Source organism: Haliotis rubra, unplaced genomic scaffold, assembly GCF_003918875.1.
Source record: "Haliotis rubra isolate DU_JTF1 unplaced genomic scaffold, ASM391887v1 Scf670, whole genome shotgun sequence".
Taxonomy (NCBI): domain Eukaryota; kingdom Metazoa; phylum Mollusca; class Gastropoda; order Lepetellida; family Haliotidae; genus Haliotis; species Haliotis rubra.
This window is the reverse complement of record NW_025767380.1, coordinates 40,331-61,054: the sequence shown is the minus strand read 5'-3', so window position 1 is coordinate 61,054 and position 20,724 is coordinate 40,331. Positions and strand designations below refer to the sequence as shown.

The following is a 20,724-nucleotide window of genomic DNA, read 5'->3' as shown; positions in this document are numbered from 1 at the left end:
AATACGGAAAGTTTTGAGACATTTTGGGATAATCTGATTTCGGAATTACGAAATTTGAACCCTCAGGCGTTGACTGTTCGTACAAGGCAAACTACGCGATGTAGGGTCTACGCTTTGCATCTGATTTTACAATTATCTGGGCAATTCTAACTCAATATTTCTCAATCATAAATTGAAAACTCAATTTACGATGAGGGCTATTGGTGAAGCCTTAATAAGGAACAACACATCCTGTATTTGCAAGTCTAATGAATCACTTCCTTAACTTCCAAAATCTGGCACTTTTCGCGGGAACGGAATATTCAAAAGCCGATGCGGTTAGATATTATGTTATGAACGATTTTTGTCAAACAGTAAAGAGATTAGCAGGACCTGCCTAGGGACATGGCTTGAACAAACACACATGAGAAAGGAGGACTTTTGATTCGGACACTGCTGCATTGCATCTTGGTACCCAGCTGTAGCACACACTTACATGTACACTGACTGACTGACTGCCTGAGTTTGGTTTTACGCCGCTTTTAGCAATATTCCAGCAACATCACGGTGGGGGACACCAGAAATGGGCTTCACACATTGTGCCCATGTGGGGATTCGAACCCGGGTCTTCGGCGTGGCGAGCCAACGCTTTAACCACTAGGCTACCCCACCGCCCTCACTTACATGTACAACGTGTATCTTGTTAAGCTTGGCATCCCTGTGTGTCTAATACACGGAGCGACGGTTACCTAGAACTGCTTGGTAAGTATTTTGACAAGAGCAACTCCTGTAGTGTTAGTGAGTGAGTGAGTGGGTGGTTTTAGTTTTACTGACTGACTGCCTGAGTTTTGGTTTTACGCCGCTTTTAGCAATATTCCAGCAACATCACGGCGGGGGACACAAGAAATGGGCTTCACACATTGTACCCATGTGGGGATTCGAACCCGGGTCCTCGGCGTGACGAGCCAACGCTTTAACCACTAGGCTACCCCACCGCCCCTTTAGTTTTACGACGCCTTTAGCAATATTCCAGCATTATTACGACAGGGGACACCAGAAATGGACTTCACACATTGTACCCATGTGGGGAATTGAACCCAGGTCTTCGGCGCGCGCGCGATAGAGAGGCAAAATAGTGTGACCTAATATTCAACATGCATGTTTACACATATTTACCATTTACCGTTAACACTTGCTTAACTCACACACATATTATGACTAACGCTCGTTTACCGCACACATATTATACCTAAGGCTCGTTTACCTGATACATATTATACCTAACGCTCGTTTACCGCACACATATTATACCTAACGCTCGTTTACCGCACACATATTATACCTTAGGCTCGTTTACCTCACACATATTATACCTAACGCTCGTTTACCTCACACATATTATACCTAAGGCTCGTTTACCTCACACATATTATACCTAAGGCTCGTTTACCTCACACATATTATACCTAAGACTCGCTTACCTCACACATATTATACCTAAGGCTCGTTTTCCTCACACATATTATACCTAACGCTCGTTTACCTCACACATATTATACTAGACTAAGGCTTAGTCTCTGAATATATTTAATTTTGATAGTAACAAACAAGCCCATTTATATTGAAAAGGAGCCCTAGGGAGACCAGAGATTCAGAGACTAAGAACATCTGCATTGGGGCTACACGTGCTGGGGTCATTACCAATTAGAAGTCACATCATACAACCATCAGATAACGCTATAAGTGAAAGGCATATTTATTGGCCCTCCTGTTAAGCCCTGTCCTATCTCCATGCTGTCATCACCTCATGTGGGCCAGTCAAGTGCCCCTACTGCCTAACATTTTACTGTTGGGAAACTTGCAGCCCACAATGTCACTTGGACACTAGATGACCAAGGTGCCAGATCTTTGTGGAACACCAACAAAATTATTTATGAATTTGAACTTATCTCCAAATTCAAAAGTTTCCATTTGTATAATATGCGAAGAGGATATAGATAACCACCTTTTTTTAAACAAACTGTTCAATGGAAGTGAAAAGGCCAGCGTCTGTCTTACGCTTGAAGATGTTCTGGGTATTTCTAGATACAAGATCATCCGCACTAGATTTCACCTTGCATGCCTCAATCACATCACAAAGGTAAACAGATTTAATTCCGAGATGCTGTGCCTTTAGCATTTGGTTCTTCATGAGAAGGCGACTAACGGGGTCGGGTGGTCAGGCTTGCTGACTTGGTTGACACATGTCATCGTATCCCAATTGCGTAGATGCTCATGCTGTTGACCACTGGATTGTCTGGTCGAGACTCGACTTATTTACAGACCGCCGCCATATATGGAATATTACTGAATGCGGTGTAAACCCAAACTCACTCACTCACTCACTCACTCTTCATGATTGCTAGGTCCCTGCCATATTGTTTTACTGTTGAGCAATTAGATAATAAGAGATACTCAAAACACACCAGAGTTTCACACGGTAAGAGTTCCTCCCGTTCCCCCATCCCAAATCATATGTATAAATATTCTAGAATTATAAACGAAACTTAACGCAACAATTACTAGAGAACACACAAAATGATTAAAAGTCCAAAATTTAAGTTAGGGCTAGGTTTAGGGTTAGGTTTAGAGTTGGGGGAACGGAAGGAACTCTTTCCTTTCACACAATAATCTTACATCAGGAATAAGAAAAATAACCCTTGTTTTAATTACAATTAAATCCTTAACCGCATTTACAATTGGGCTGCTATGTGTGGACCCAAGTCAGACAATGAAACAATACTTTTTACAACATTACATTCAGGAGGAACCTTTCCCCAAGATTTTGCTTGATTTGTCTCTTCAAGACCAGAAACTGTGCACAAGGCCTCCACTATAGCTTCATGTCATCCAATGTGCTTGTTAATTAAGAGTTGACAGATGAAAGTGTGAGGCAAGATTCCAGGCCACTGGTGAGGATGTTGGTCCGGCCAGCCATGGTAGTTAGATATGTTTACTTTGTAATCCGACCCCCAAAGTGAGTTAGTTTTCTTGCAGATGTTAACAGACCCTGAACCTGAGGAAATCTAGACTTGCTTTATTTAGGGCTTTAGCACAGCAGAGAGGGCTTGGCAGTAGGGAAATTAATGTGGTTCAGGGACTGTGAGACAGACTAATATTGCCGATGTGACGTTAAATATTAACTCACTCACTCACTCACTCACTTCGGCGTGAGGAGCGAACGCTTTAACCACTAGGCTACCCCACTGCCCCTCCCTTTAATAACGAGTTTCAATGTGTAGATGACTTACGAATTTTAAACCCGTGTGAATCATATCCCTTCAAGATCCTCTCCCGAAAACGTTTCTCCCTTTTTGAGCACTAGTAAGATCGGCGTTTTATTTGATCCGGAAAACAACAACAAAGACGGGATATATATTGTCCAGAAAGCGAACAGTAGAAATCTACGCCCAGAACATCCCGTTTCTTTGGTGTTTGACTACTAATTTGGCGCTAAATGACAAATTGAAATGGGATTGGAATTACAAAAGTGATAAATTAAATTATCCTTTTCCCAACACAGGGGGCAAAGCAACACCAAAGAGTTTTGCAGCCTGAGACTTTGATTGAATTTAAGGATCAAATCTCCGCAGACAATGTAACAGTACAATGAACCACTGTCATCCTCCGGGGGCTGTTTTTAAACGTTGAGTTTGGATAGAGATGTACAAGCTATTTTCAATGTAATTCGATATCTAGACCAATTCAACAAAACTTCGAAAAAACTTTCTGCCGTTTCAATATTCAGGCAGAGAAATAATTCGGTTTAATGATATTTTGATAAAACACTATATACTTAATTTACAAAACAGAGAGTAACAATTGTATTAATTTGAAATAAACCGATTTAATATGATTTTGCTTTCAGAAGAATTTTTTTTTTTTAAATGATTAGTGGGTTTCAAACATACATCAAGGAATCGGAGTGTTTTTGTATCAGTTAGAGTTTTTTTTTTCGGTGTGAACTTGCAAGTGAGGTTGACTTTTTTATCGTGTTAACTGCCCTGGGAGATAGTAATTCAGTTATACTGAAATATTTGGTATAATTTAGTACATCTACTCCAGCCATTGAATCATTTATTATCTCGCCAAATCGGAAAAAAGAATTTTATCAAAGAAAGTGTCGACTTCTGATATTCACTAGTACATATTTAGGACTGTTTTTGATATCTGTAGGAATGTAGGATATTTCGAGATTGAAACACTCGGCCTTTCCGAGTTCTTGCCATCCGAACCAAATCTCCTGAGCAGCATCACAAGGAACTGGCGCCGCGGACTCTGGGTATAATCTGAACGCGCCAAAGATTCTGTAGATCGGCCCAACATGGAACCGCACACTCTATCCCGCACCGCTCAAACCAAAATGACGTTTAACCTAGGATTCCAAGACCAGTCTCACGTTCTTTATTTTCGCCATAATTGGTCCAGAAACACAACGAGATTTGGACGTAAAGGAGCCAATTTAGGTAATTGCTGTTATAAACCGAACGCTGTAAGTTCAGAAGTCTAAAATTCTAGAAATCCCAAAGAAAATCTCCCTGATTTAAGGACATCACACTCCGCCACCAAACGACACCGTCTTGCCTGGCCGCCATTGTTTGGTCACGTGAAACCATGACAACCAAGCGACGTCGAGCGCGTGCGTCTGTGCCCCCCTGCATAGATTTCTTTACGTATCCGCACGAGTTCTATCAACAATGTACCGTCCGTATAATACTGATAAGAGGCCCAAAGAATTCTCCAAAATCCGTAATTGAATTTTGCTTTCTCCCGGCACGTCCCTTCTCCCCGGCCTTTGAGAGAAGAGGTTTTGACTAAATCATCGTAAACGATATTTGCACTAAATTTCTACATGTGAATGATCCGCTGAAAATTGTAGCAAATAGTTCCTATATTGTTTCGATGTTTGACTGCAATTGAAGAGGCGGCAGCTATAGCTTTGAGTGGGGTTTATTCAATTCGTTTTCATTAGTTTTTATGGGCTGACAAAGTAAAAGACGTCTTGCGGCACGTTGATGCACTAACGTATGTGGGCTCGTCTCGTCTCGAGCACGTGCTTGGATTCAAGTTGTCACCTCATAAATGAGGGTTTATTATATTTATGTCCGCGATTGAAGTTTTTAATCAAAAAGGGACAGAAGATGTGTGTTTGGTTGAAATTAAGGATTCTTAAATACCAGCGTTCGGGTTTAAGTCTCCGACTTAACTCAAACCTTTAATTCAATCTAAGCTGACCCCGAAAACTTAAATGTTTTAATTAAGTGTCTGAAACCGGAGGCCTTAATGTTTGTGTTTAACCCAGAATCTACCCTTTGCCTCTTCTGTCTGATTTAAAATAACGCAAATAAATTACTGACATGTTCAAAGAAACCTATGTTATTAATACATTGCGTTGGATTAATGGGTGAGTCGGAACAAACTGATATTTTCTTTAGACCCCCATCGTGCATAGTTAGAGGGAGAGCCACTGTTCAAACTCACAAGATTAAAGTTCTGCTTTTGTGTTGTGAGAATGTTCCGCCGCGAGTTTCCTCACGTCAAACAAAGCTAAATATCTCATTTCGCATTGGATGCACGTGCAGCACACATTCCCATTCAGCTGTTAGTGTTACGCTATTTTCACCACGTGATCAATTGACGATCTCTAATTGGACAAGAAATGTATAGGCCTGTTTGAAACCAAGAAACGGATAAATTGTAACACTCAGACCCTCCCGTGAAATATTACAGGTGAATAAATTGTAGGTTTTGTGTTCAATTGAACTTGTGGAAATATGTATATATGCAATGCAAATGTAAGTTATAAGAACAGCGTTTCAAAATGGAATGATTTTTAACTCACTCACTCCAAGTATAGCACCTGCAATGAGCTTTAGGCGACTGACGAGACTGGGGTGTCAGACTTATTTTAAAACATGTCACCGTGTCACAGTTTCCTATATCGCTGCTCATGATATCGATCACTGGATTTCCTGGTCCAGTCCCTTCTATATACAGAACACCGTCATATAGCAGGAATATTGCTGAATGCAGTATTAAACAACAAACTATTTATACACTTTTACAAGAGACTTTAATAATAATACATTTGTAAAGCGCCTTATATCCACCTGACAGATGCTCAGTGGTAATACAGTACAGTACAGTGATAAAACTGAACATATATACATAAAACAGAGAATGATTATCTACTGGTACACAGAGAGAAATAGGTGAGTCTTAAGCTGTGATTTAAAGATGTCTTTCATGGGCGGATCTAGGAATTTTGAAAGGGGTGGGGTGGGGGTGGGGTGGGTGTGTGTGTGTGTGTGTGTGGGGGTTTCGAACCCCTGGAACCCCGCCAACGCAAAAAAATCTTCAATGTGGTCTTAAGTCATATTCAAGGGGGTCGAACCCCCTGAACACCCCACCCCCCCCTCTGGATCCGCCAATGTCTTTAGTGGTTGTATTTCTTAGGTTTTGGGGAAGCGAATTCCAGAGTTGTGGCTGACGAAAGAGAAGGCGCGTTCGAAAGGTCCATTTAGTGATTTTGGTTGTTTACTTCTGCTATGGCGATAGCTAACACCACACCACCACCACCACTGTAACCACTACGTCGACAACGCCCACTACAGGCAAACATTGTAAAGGAGTCACAACCATATACACAAACTGTTTACATTACATATAACAGATTTTTTGTGTCCTGATTCAGATCTATATCCAGCGGGAACAGTCCAGCATTAGCAGTGAGTGAGTGAGTTTAGTTTTACGCTGCTTTTAGCAATATTCCAGAGTTGGAACAGTCTACCTGATGGAGGGGACAGAGCTGGTAATTAAAACCCATTTGGCTGGATTGTAGTATTGGATGGGTAGTCAAATTGGGAGTAGTCATTATGGGAGTGAGTGAGTTTAGTTTTACGCTGCTTTTAGCAATATTCCAGAGTTGGAACAGTCTACCTGATGGAGGGGAGAGAGCTGGTAAATAAAAAACATTTGGCTGGAACAGATTGTGGTACTGGACGGGTAGTCTAGTTGTGAGTAGTCATGGGAGTGAGTGAGTGAGTTTAGTTTTACGCCGGGCTCAGCAATATTCCAGCTATATGGCGGCGGTCAGTAAATAATCGAGTCTGGACCAGACAATCCAGTGAGCAACAGCATGATCATCCATCTGCGCAATTGGGAACCGATGACATGTGTCAACCAAGTCAGCGAGCCTGACCACCCGATCCTGTTAGTCGCCTCTTACGGCAATCATGGGTTACTGCATGAAGATCAATATTCTAACCAGGACCTTCTCGGGTCATTATGGGAGTGAATCGGTTTGATTCCCCACATTGGCACAATGTGTGAAGCCCATTTCTGGTGTCCCCCGCCGTGATGTTGCTGGAATATTGCTAAAAGCGGCGTAAACCTAAACTCACTCATTTTGTATGGTGAAATGGATACCTCGTGACACAACTGAGATATATAGCATTGTTGAACATCTCCCACTCACTCACTCACCCACGCATTGTACACCTCGAAGAACGCCATATGTACACAGTATCAATATATATCTTGTTTCATAGTTTCACAGTGATACAGGGTTTATAACGTGAAAATCTCAACACGAAATTTGAAACACAGCTCTACATCCCCTACTCTCGCAGCTCAAAACGACTTAATTTAGTTTATAGCTCAAGTCTAATCTAGTCTAATGTAGGTAATTAGCGAGCCAAACCAACAAATCGCCTCCATTAGCCAATAAATTCTTCTTTACAACCAAGTGGGCGGGTAAGCGAACTGATAACTTGTGCATGAATATTTTAATCCAATCAAATCACAGCACTAAAATCCCTATATAATATCCCCGATAAGGATTCAATATTCCTTCATTAGTTTATCGATAAAGTTGTGTACACTACAAAGAAATAATATCTTCCAACAAAAAAGTGAAAAAGCTCTCAGCAATCGCCAACTTCTTCCCTGATCCCGAGTTCGCAAGGGTTCGTATAGTTATTGCAGTTATAAGTTGTTAAATCAAACATAGCAATTTCCAGGCGCTCTTGGAGCAAAGAGATTTCAAATTGAAAAGTTATATTACCTAAGGGTATCTTTTCCACTTTCGATAATACCATTAATGCATATTCCTGTTTCCCTGTCCCTGAACTAGGAATATAAATGATAATTTCGCAAGCGAAAGAAATTGCTCTGTTGAGTCTTGGAATTAAAAGCCAGTTCTCCAGCGGCAATCCAAAATGAAAAGGCTTTGCACGTTTATTAGATTACATTCACAGTCGAACTGTGAACAATACAAATTTACAAACCCATTGAATTATGATATCAATATCAGGCACTACGTCCACCTTACAAGATTAAATACACACTATAAAATCGAATCTTGGAGATAGAATCCAGCCTTCAATTACATACAAAAATGGGACATTTGTGTATGAAAGCGAAAATGTAATTCTAATTCTCTATAGTAACCAAAATTTCCAAATTAGGCGCGATGGTCTTATTGCAGTGTTTAGCCACCAGCCTCTAAACGCTGCTCGCGAAAATAGAGAGCACACGGGCATATTCATAATTGTCTATCATTCTAGCGAAAACAATGTCCCAGGAGTACGGGGCGGGAACGACGATTGAATTATATTCCTACGCCAGGGCTCGCTCTAATCGCTGTCAAGGCGCAATTGCAATATAGTTATTGATTCGCCCAATTTTGCTAATCGTCAAATCCCTAGAAATCTTCCCAAGTCTCCGATAACCGCTATTTCGTAGTCACACCGTATGTTTTCGTTTGTCGGTTTGCGGCCGCGATTGTGGTGTCCATTTCATGCGCGTGCCGAAAGGAGGTGTTAATTACATAGTCCACGCGCGCGTACCAGGTGTTGCTCCGACGGGAATGCATTCCAGGTCAGAGGTCACCACTACTTTGTTCGTAATGTTCCCGTGTTTAATAACCGATGTCACAACGTTATGACGGGCCGTCATCTTGATCAAATTTAGAAAATGAAACTCCACTTCACTGCTATTTACTGCCTGCCTGCCTTCGACCTCATATGGAAACCGCAGTATAATTGGCAAGATGACAGTGTTGGGAGTTTTTGACATAAATGGAATTTCGTCCGAGACAGAGTGGTCGTGTGCAGTATGGCGATTAAATTTCTGTCCCAATAGTAAATTAGTTTCAATTACATCTTCAGAACACCTCGACAATAGGATAATGGAGAGGAGAGCATAAGACAATAATTGCACATCATGTATCTGGTGTAAATTAAATACAATTGATGAACATTGTAACGAATAGCCTTTCCGAGAGGCAGGACGCGTGCGAACGCATTGTAAGAGCTATCAATCAGGAACGGGTTTTTTTTACGAAATATGATTTGATTTCGATGGCGGGCTGTAAGTGAAAGGTATGCTGTTATCGAAGTCGCGTTTGCTATGGTGTCAACGACAAGCTCTGGTTACAGAAAAAAATGCGAAGTAAGTATTATGCCAGGCGAGGACGTCGAAAGGTCAGATAGTTTGTCTGAAAATATATGAGCGGAAATGGATCCATCAGTTACACTGCAGGCCTGGTTTGAATCTGTTTATCTGAAGTGTGTTTTGTAACTGTGGCAACACATGTTCAGTTCTTGTATATTATGATGTGTGTATTTATTTTGTCATTCATTCCGAAAACAAGATGAAGTTATCAACGTATTCAAACTGAAACTTGAACCGTTTAGTATTTAAAAAAAATGTGTGTCTATTGTTAGGCAAATATACAAGCGGTAGGTACAATTTTCATAATTTATACTCGTGCAAAAGATTTTAATTGCGAAAAATTATGCTTGTCTGCAACATTCAGCTGTAAGTACACTAGAACATCACAATACGCACTAACCATCATATTTCACACTAGAACATCATATTTCACACTAGAACATCATATTTCACACTAGAACATCATGTGTCACACTAGAACATCATAATTCACACAGAAGGAAGTGTTCCATTGATGTCAGCCGTGGTATCGCAACATGTCATAACACCAGGGCTGTATCATGTCGGTTAATGCATTCCGACAGGGAGATTACCTGCGTCCTTTATTATTCTTCAATTGCATGTATTCAACGCGTCACAGTGTACCGGGTGGCGGATCACCGGGAATAACGTATCTATATATTCCACTAAACTATGCCTAAAATGTAGTCAGTTTCTACTGCACATCGCCAACATTGTTGGTAGAGTCTACTGCACATCGCCTACAATGTAGTTAGTTCCTACTGCCCTTCTCCAACATTGTTGGTAGAGTCTACTGCACATCGCCTACAATGTAGTCATTTTCTACTGCACTTATATAATGTTGTCCGTTCCTATCGCAGTTTGCCAACTGCAATTAATTTCTATCCATGGAAAGTGAACATGTTTAAAAGTTATCCATTCTTACCGAGTGACAATACAATGCAAGCTTTTTGTCAACAACTTTGACCAGGTTATTTCAGATTATGTTGGACAAATTCTGTATCCCTGAAACTCAGCCACAAGTTTCACATCTCTGTTAATATATAATACACGTTTCTAAACTATCACAAGAGTACAAAACTGGGCTTGCGTGTAAAACCAAAATGGCACAACCACCATCAATTATATTTGATAATAAAATCTCCTGACAATGTGCACACACTGCATGGAATATGAAAAGCTATATAACTAACAAAACATCAAATCAAACCTTTCGATTTTGACACTAATAATATGTATATAGTGCATTTAAGCATAATGGCCTTCGTACAAAGCGTATTTTTTTAATAACATGGTTACGAGATATTCATTCTAACACAGTGATTGGTCGTTCATGAAACATTTTCCTTATACACGGAGATTCCTTTATCAATTATTTTATATGTCCAGTTGTTGAGAACGATAGGTCAAGCAAAGTCAGTGGTTTAAAGGCAGCAGTAAAATGGAACTTGAGTTATGTTCGGCATCACATTCTTGTAGAAAATGATATTCGTTTTCGATTACATTTAATTCACAGGTTAAGCATATTTTTTTCTTCTCCATTAATAAAATCAATTATCAAAAATATTTCCTAACTGAATATCATTTCTAAATCCGTGGTTTACTCAACAATAGCCGCCATAGAGCTGGAATATTGCCTTGTGCGGCGTTAAACAACCAACCAACCAACCAACCAACCAACCAACCAACCAATTATACTCAACATTGGACGAGTTTATCTACCTTTAAGATCTACATATCCATACAGCACAATGAATCAATATTGATTTTTTTCACAAACAAACATGTTTAAAATTTGATGTTTATTCTTCAGTTCTTTTAGAAGAGTAAGGAATTCTGGTTTTCTCAAGACAAATATAAACAAATCAATTACGAGTATATTCTTTGAGATAAATAGGCAATATAATATTTCACATTTCACCTGTAACTTACTTTTTTCACTATTAACTTATAACTGTAAACTATTCACTTACAGTCAGAATACAATTTCATAAAAAGTCATTTGATAATATGTAATTCAGTTACGATATATATGCAATTATTGATGTGGTAGCTTTTTAAAACGATAATACAGTTAATGGCATTTTTTATGAATTCTCCCTCCTCAATTCCACCGCATCAGCAGCTAAATAATTCATAATTTATATTGAATAATTTTCACTTTTTAGCCATCTTTGTCTCGCTATCATGAACAAGATTTCCAAGGTAATCTATTTTGTGAGATAAAAAATCCCAATAAAACGTATCCAAAAAACGTGAATTTCATCAACCTGTTTGATATTTCATTTAATTAATTCAATTGGGAAAACCATGGACAGAACTTCGGCGATTTAAGTACTGTCTTTACGAGACAAACAAATTATTAAAAAATCGTGGTGATATAGTTGATGAATTAAAAAAATATTAAAGATATAACTCTGGAGCCTAACGCGATACCATCTTACATGAAATACGTCCTCATATTCTATAATCCAATTACTCTCCTATGAGAAATTGAATTATTGTTAAAGCTTAAGGAAATGCAATTTACGCTAACGTTACAGATACCGAAGGTGATCTTGAGTGATACCATATTCATTATAAAGTATAATTGATAAATATGAAAGATTAAAGAGGCTCTCCCTGACTCAGCCCGTTCTTATTCCCCGACGGTAGCATTCGTCGACAGTTATAAATATGGGAATGGAAGCTATACGTCTGTGCATGTCGGAAGGACTGGTTTAATATTCAAGAAACGTTGAAAATGGTACTACTGGGATACCGTCTATAGTTACAGACAAATGTGTGCGGGTGCGTTTTTATCGCTGGCGGCTGAGCGTTTTGTGTGCTTGCTTGCATTCATACGTTAGATTGATTGAAAGAATTCACAAATATTTATTATGAAATACATCTGATAATAGTTATCGTTTCGTAATATTTTTCGAAAAACAAAACAACTTGAGTATGTTTAATAAAATATTTGTTTTAGATTGATATTTATAACTTTCACGTTATTTTCTGAATTTGAACAACACAGAGATGTATGTGTGAATTGAATTGTTCAATACAAGCCACTATAAATTTGGCTGCCCAAGTGAAGGGAGTGAATGAGTTTAGTTTTGCGCCGCTTTTAGCAATATTCCCGCAATATCGCGGAAGGTGGTCACCAGAAATGGGCTTCACACATTGTACCCATGTGGGGAATCGAACCCGGGTCTTCAGCGTGACGAGCGAACGCTTTAACCACTATGCTACCCACTGCCCCCAAATAACTCGCAACGTAAGCTGATATTAGAAGTCCAGACCCAACACGCTAATATAGTGTGCAAATAGGCTTTAGTAAATTATATTTGAATAATCTGATGTGAAATTTCATATTACGTTTACGTGCAAATCAGATATGAAATAATCTTAACCTTCATCCGAGTAAACTAGAGTACGTTCGGTTTTCATGATTATGTATTTTTCCCCCCTTCTACCTTTCATTTCTCATCGTTCCGGGCTGTGAATCCCATTTCTGGTGTTTCCGTTATATTGATGTAATATAGCTAAAAGTGGCCTAAAACTGAACTAAACTTACTCACTCACTTATTATTCCAGGCATTGCGGGCGAGATCACCTAGAATGGTCTTCGCTTATTGTACCCGTGTAGGAATCGAACTGGGACCATCGGTGAGGAGCGGACGCATTAACCACTGGGCTACCCCACCACCCGTCCTTTAATCGATGTGTTCTGGTATCTGATGGGTGTTTGTATCCGTAGAAAATTATATTCGACGTGATTGAGTGAGTGAGTGGGTTTTAGGTGGGTGGGTTTTGCGTGCGTGCGTGTCTAGTGAGTAAGTTAGTTTTGCGTGCGTGCGTGCGTGCGTGTCTAGTGAGTGAGTGAGTGAGTTTGTTTTGCGTGCGTGCCTGTCTTGTGAGTGAGTTTGCTTTGCGTGCGTGCGTGTCTAATGAGTGAGTGGGTGGGTTCGTTTTGCGTGCGTGCGTGTCTAGTGAGTGAGCGAGTTGATTATGCGTGCGTGCGTGTCTAGTGAGTGAGTGAGTTGGTTTTGAGTGCGTGTCTAGTGAGTGTGTGAGTTGGTTTTGCGTGCGTGCGTGTCTTGTGAGTGAGTTTGTTTTGCGTGCGTGCGTGTCTTGTGAGTGAGTTTGTTTTGCGGGATGCGTGTCTAGTGAGTGAGTGGGTGGGTTTTGCGTGCGTGGCTAGTCTATAGTTTCAAGCAGCTGCCATCGCGGTTCCAGCTAAATCCTGATCATTCAAGTAAAGTGATTGACAGCATGAGTTACGCCCCACATGGATCACGTTGACATCAGTCTCTCACTGATGCCAACCAATCTTCATCGCTGCTCCAGTGACAAACATGAGAAACCGGGAACCTATCTTTCATCGGAGTCCCCACGGGAATGTAATTAAATAACCTCGTAATGAGGAAATTTAATTATTGTGTATTTGTATAATGGTATAACGATTGGTTATGTTCAATCCCTTAAAAACAACATTTCAAAATATCTGCCATGTATATGCAATCATTTGCAGCCGTCGTGTTTATATTTATTTAAACAGATACATCACATTCATCCCGTTGTTTAAATAGCCATTTTCGGAAAAATGTATTGTGTATACTGATACATCCAAACACTTTATCTTTTTAAACTGAAGTCATCGTATTTGAATTTATATTTAATTATTTGAAAAGATGCATCACTGGGAACACCCTTTGTTCGATAATCGCCCAATTAAAGTGTCTTGAACGATATAATACCAAAAAGGAAGGCGTCTAGGGTTGGCAAGATTGTTTCCTATCCCAGTCCCTTTAAATACATAAAATATGTTTGAACGAAACCAAACTAACATAATATTTCAATTGCTTGATTATTAATACCGGTTAAATACAATCAACGTGGATTCTTTGCAAGAATCCCGTTAAAAGTCACTTTGAGATGAATAACAAACTGTTTATTGTATTTACATAAATTATCGTATTCTAAACAATTCAATTTTAAGAAAATCAAAGTTCTTACATCGACTTAAACTACACTTCTCAAAGTTTCATTTGTCTGCAGTTGGAAAAGTCCCCGATCTTTGTCACATGACTACATTTAATATGTCAAGGTCGACGGATTATTTTCACATGACTATCGTTAATCTGTCATAGCATGACGGTTTAATTGCAGTCACATGACAGAATGGATGTTCTTTAATTTCTATTGAGTAGTATATGGTGGTCACAAATGTTTAAGACAGAGATACTGCCAACTCGTAAACAAAACAACAACCAACATGTACTGCATGTTCCAATGTTGGTCGAAATAACAGAATGGAGAAATATGGTACCCTAATTATAATGAAGCGGAAAGAATTAAACATGGCCCAAGAGCAGAGTTAATCATTGAATCAAGACGCGATTGTCATCAGCGAACAAGAGTAAAAGACCAGTTTTGACAATGTTAATCAAATATAAATGCATTAACAAAAGAAGGAAATGAGAAGGGCATGGACTGCACGTGCTTATCTGATCGATCACGTGTTAGTCACGTGTCGCGTACTCACGCATGTGCGATCAAAGTATCACATCCGGGGATGAAAGTCGAAACGACAAATTTCCCATGAAAAGATTTCCTGTTGAAATTTCGCCACGCAGCAGTTACTCCCCTTTGAGTAACATTATCATTTCACCCTAATTCAATTTACAGTAAAATAGTAAAATATTCTTAAAGATATATGAGTGCAAAGATTTATGAAATCTTTAGTTAGATATGTTCTGGAAGTTCTCCTTTACTGAGGAACGCAAGACAAGCATGCATCAAAATGAATATATCTGTATTGTCAATTAATGTTGATCCTGCATGATTGTATGTTTTAACACACATAACCATCAACATATGTTTTAACTGAATGACTTTTGGGTTATGCCGCAATTTTCGCTATTGAAGTCATTACGGCGATTTATTGTATCAGTTAAATTATCATCAGAATAATTCGCCTCTAAGACTGACTGACTGACTGAGTTTAGTTTTACGCCGCTTTTAGCAATATTCCAGCAACATCACGGCGGGGGGACACCAGAAATGGGCTTCACACAATGTACCCATGTGGGGATTCGAACCCGGGTCCTCGGCGTGACGAGCCAACGCTTTAACCACTAGGCTACCCCACCGCCCCTCGCCTCTAAGAAATACATAATCGTAGGTATGCTATTTGTTTATAGTAAGCAAACCGTTATACGCAATTAAAGAAGTAACAAATATTTTTACACACTTACAAGATAACAAAATTACTTTTGACTTTCAGATCTGTTATTGTGTCTTATCTAACTCCAAATTAGCGAAAACGGTGATATTGCGTTAAATATTCTGAACTGACGCACACAAGACATGTTTAGTGGTGGCTAATAATAAACAAATAAGAATTTTTCATTCGATGGTGATGTGTTTGGTAGCATACGTTATAACGAGTAGGCTTATGACGCACTGCCGATAGCTCAGGTCTCGATTTCTTCAAACAAACTTAAGTGTGAGTTTTGACTGAAGTTAAAGTTTTTACTCAAATTTGCGAAAACGCAGGAATATTTATTTCCTAGAATAAACTGAAATCAATATTAAACTCAAACATGGGGGTGCAGGGTTTGTTTTTTTTGGCAGGGTTGCGCACTCCCCCCTTTTGTGCTGAAAGTTTGTCTAATGACCATTGAAACTCGGGTGAAAATGAAGTGTGCGCCCCTCCTTTTCTCAATAGTGTGCACCCCCCTTTCTCAAAAAGCTGTATCCGCCCCTGCGTAACGTATATCATGTTGATCCAGGACCGTCCTAACTTCCTCGAGTCACTGAGATCTATTTCAAGGCACGCGTAAAATAATTAGCAGTTGTGTTATGAATCATATATTATATACGCCAGATATTTCATATATGTCTTTATGCCTATTCCTAAGACCCAGACCGAGAAAACCTTCGACTCACAGCCACGCTATAAATACACTTCCTGACACACATCAGTTTCATCTGCTCATCGATATGCCTGCAATTACGGCTTGAGATTCTCCAGGAAATAAATACCCTTTAAAAAAACTAAAGAAAGTAAACTGAGAATTTCAAACTTCAACTTATTGCCCACGAATGTATTTAATTTTAAAAATACTACTTCCCCAAGACTAATCCTAACCCAAGTCCGCCATCTTTATTTTCGGCTGGATTAAGGCGCGCAGACAGGGCCAGTTGTCTTCTATTTACTGACCGCTACCTCTGCTTTTCAAGGAGACACTTAATCTGCGAACCTTACGATTAATCAAATTATACTCAGGCCTTATTGCCTTCTTCGTGTCAATTGACTGGAATAATTTCCCCATTTAACAGGGCATTTCGGGAGCTGCTGAGTTTCTGACACAGATGGACAATAATTGGCGGCTTCCGCCTTTGGAGGAGATGCACTGTAGCCATTGTTTTCGTTATAATAGACTCAAGTGGTAGCAACGTCTCTCGTCCCAAGCCCTTCACATATCTTAGTTTGTATCATTAGTTTTTATGAAGAAAGAAAGGAAAGTCTAATTTCCTTTCTTTAGGTTTAAAAAATGATTATTAGATGAAGCTCGTGATGGTTTAGAAGAAGGGCGAATCCTACACGGTGCTATAAGTGGTTGGTGAATTGACTTAAATGAGCCTTGGTTTTGTCGCTTCGTCTGTTTGTTTATTGCAGTCTGAGTGTTTATACACGTGATCACATGATATTAGGGGCGGTGGGGTAGCCTAGTGGTTGAAGAGTTCACTCGTCACACCGAAGACCCGGGTTCGATTCCCCACATGGGTACAATGTGTGAAGCTCATTTCTGGTGTCCCCAGCCGTGATATTGCTGGAATATTGCTAAAAGCGGCGTAAAACCAAACTCACAGGATATTATTATAAAGATATAGATTCATGATTTTAACTAATAGATGATTCTGATTGCCCATATGCGTTTCAAAAATTGTTTAATATTATGATCGATTTGGATCATATATGGCGGTGACGCTTTTGTGTTAAAGTAACGTAACTATAGCGGTCTTCTGTCTGTGGAATTAAGTCATGATCAAAGTATATAATATTGACTAATGGTTTACAACTTCGATTGTTTTGTGTCTGTTTAACATTGGCTAATATAACCTATACTCAGTGATGTTAAAGTGATGGCCTAAACACAGCTGAGCTGGGAATCTTGCAGGTTGAAGTATGTCCCCATAGTCCCCAGAAAGGTGGTTTAATGTTTGTTTTTGGCAGTCAGTAGCCTGGTTTTAACTGATAAGACAGAATCTCTGTTCCGTACATGTGTTTGAATTTTGATCACGTATGTTTTAAACCTGTTATATACCTGAACAGTTTTACTGACCTCAGTTGAAAGTAATTGCAAATTGTTGTAATAGTAGCTCTACTTAAAACATAAAATTGAACTCATTCATGATAATTTTAATATCAGTTCATGATTTTTAGAAACATTACGAATGTACTTTTTTGTGCTATTTGGGGTTATATAGTAGCGTATGTTTTCATCTCAGTAAGTGTGTAATCTATCGAAGACAGAGCAACTTTGGAAATTAATTCTTTTGAATTGAGATAAGGAAACTATATTATCAGAATTATACAAAGTAGACAATCGATTTCTAGTTTTGGTTATGCTAATTACTATCTACATACACCATAATCTGTAATGATTGAAATATTGTCAGTTGTTAGTGCCTTTGAGTGAGTGAATGAGTGTAGTCCGGCGTGTTAGTGAGGTTTCAACTATTAACAAACAATATCATGATAGGAAACCTTGAAATTGACTTCTTACATGTGGCGGATCGAACCCGGGTCTTCGGCGTGACGAGCGAAGGCTTTAACTACTAGGCTACACTATCAGTTTTGAAGTGTTAAAGGTCAGGGATACTATTCGAATAGTAATGAGTACAACGATTGAATTAGGATTCAACGCATATGTGACGGTAGTTTTATTAGTTTAACCCCTTTAGTTGTTAAGGCATTAGTTCATCATGAACAAGACCCTGGGTTTGGTAACCCATATGTGTAAAATGTGTGATGCACATTTCTTGTGCCCCCGCCGTGATATGGCCGGAATATATGCACTCACTTAGTTGGTGAGTTCGTTTCTAAAAGAACCCATCTTTTAATGTCCAACTCCTCAGACGGAAGAATCTCGCATAATTACATGAAACACAAAGGCAAAATCATCACGGATGTTACCCGGTAAAATGCTGTCTTCAGTAACCCATGCTTGTCGTAAGAAGCGACTAACGGGATCGGGTGGTCAGGTTCCATGCCCCGATTGATGAAAATCATCGTTTTCCACCGTAGATCGATGCTCATGATGTGAATCACTGGATTGTCTGATCCAGACCCGACTATTTTCAGTCCGCCGCCATATAGCTGGAATATTGCTAAGAGCAGCGCCAAAGACAAACAGTATTTGTTTCAGAGTACCTGACAGAAATGACCCACTCACCTGAACTCGTGCTTCTGACAGCCCAAGTCTCTGACTGAGTTCTTCTCTCATGAAGGCGTCGGGGTAATGGGTCTCGTCAAATAGACGTTCCAACTCGTTCAACTGTTCTAGGGTGAAGTTTGTTCTGCTTCGTCTCTGTTTGACTTTAGGGGAGCCTTCTTCCTCCTTCTCCTTCCCATCCTTCAAATCTGAAAACAAAACAGCATCTTTTAAATATAAATAAAATAACTGCAAAACCTTTTCGATTTTTACAAGTGAGTGAGTTGGGTTTTATGCCGCTTTTAGCAATATTCCAGCAATATCACGGCGGGGGACACCAGAAAAGGGCTTTACACATTATTCCCATGTGGGGAATCGAACCCGGGGCTTCGAATTCCTGACGAGCGAACGCTTTAACCACTAGGCCACCCCACCGCCCGATATTGACAAGATATATCTGCCGAAAGGAGAGCTGATTAACAAGTCCGGTCAAATCATAAGTGTGACTTTGATTGTGTTCATGATTCACTATGAAGTTGTAACAAGACCAGGTGTTCGTGGAAAGGTGGTCGTGTCCTACCATCTGGGGCACCGGTCACAAACACAAGGATAGGCAAGTCAATTGTTCACCTGATTATACTATGTGAACATATGATATAGACGATCTATAGTCTGTTTGCATTGAAAACGTACCGATGAATGTCAATTTAAACAAAAAAGTAAATCGAATAAGATGAAATTAAGATTGCGAATCCTCATAATTTTACCTTGCAAACTGACCATTTAAATCTCAGAATTTTATTCAACTTAGGATAAAAGTTGTTTAACAAACGATCATAGTTTCAAATCGCTATTATTGGTTTGTATTACAAGGGTGTATGCACATTAAATGAAACACCGAGAACAAGTAGAGTTGGTCTAAGTTAACGCTCATCACGAACCGTACGTGCATTTGTTTCACTGTTCCATCTACTGCGCTCACCCCCTTGTCATACAAAGCAATAACAGCGATTTGAATGTATGATCGTTTGTTAAACAACTTTTGTCCTACAATGAATAAAATTCTGAGATTAAAATGTTCAGTTGGCAAGGCAAATTTATGAGGATTCGCAGTCTTAAATTTCACTTTATTTCATTTACTTTTTTGTTTAAAGTGAAATTCATCTGTACGTTTTCACTGCAAACAGACTATAAGGTTCGCAGAGGAACTTCCACCCTTCTCAAGAAAATATAAAAGTAGCTATTTATAAAATTGTATAGGTCGAGGTAGTTATTGATGTTTAAACACTGAGTAGGCGAAATAGTTCCCTGCCATTCCAAGATATTACATCACTGATAATAAAATAAATATCAACAAGTTTTTGTGTTTTCGGTTTGACGTCGTGTGTGTACTGTATTTTCCCAGCTACGATTGTTTGTGCTGGCGCCTAATAAATCACAAAGTATGTTTTCTATTAAGTTTAATGGCGAAGTAATATTTGGTGTTTAATGTTTAATTTTCTAAATATGTAAATAATGTGAAAACGGTGAGAGGGATTCCTTTAACGACTTTTAATTGGTTAAATTAACACAAGTGCAACAAAGACATCCAAAATTAAGGTGTGTTGATACAACATGATACTTACCAACAAAAACTGTATTTTCATCTGATAATCAATAAATTGAAATATTTTAACGATTATGATTATTTGGTATGAACATATCGTGATACCAATATTTTTGAAGTTGTTCGTGATTTTTAATAATAAAACCCGACAAAACAATTTTTCCATATTCGTAAGAAATAAGCCCATTGTGTGAT

At 39.1% G+C, this 20,724-nt stretch overlaps 1 protein-coding gene across 1 annotated transcript in view; it reads right to left on the bottom strand.

The window, feature by feature from the left end:
- LOC124257744 (short stature homeobox protein 2-like) overlaps window positions 1–20,724 on the bottom strand; it is a 48,460-nt gene that overhangs the window by 10,480 nt on the left and 17,256 nt on the right. Inside the window, exon 2 of the mRNA XM_046691877.1 lies at window positions 18,945–19,132. Coding sequence (XP_046547833.1) covers window positions 18,945–19,132 — 188 coding nt within the window. The remainder of the gene's footprint in view (window positions 1–18,944; window positions 19,133–20,724) is intronic.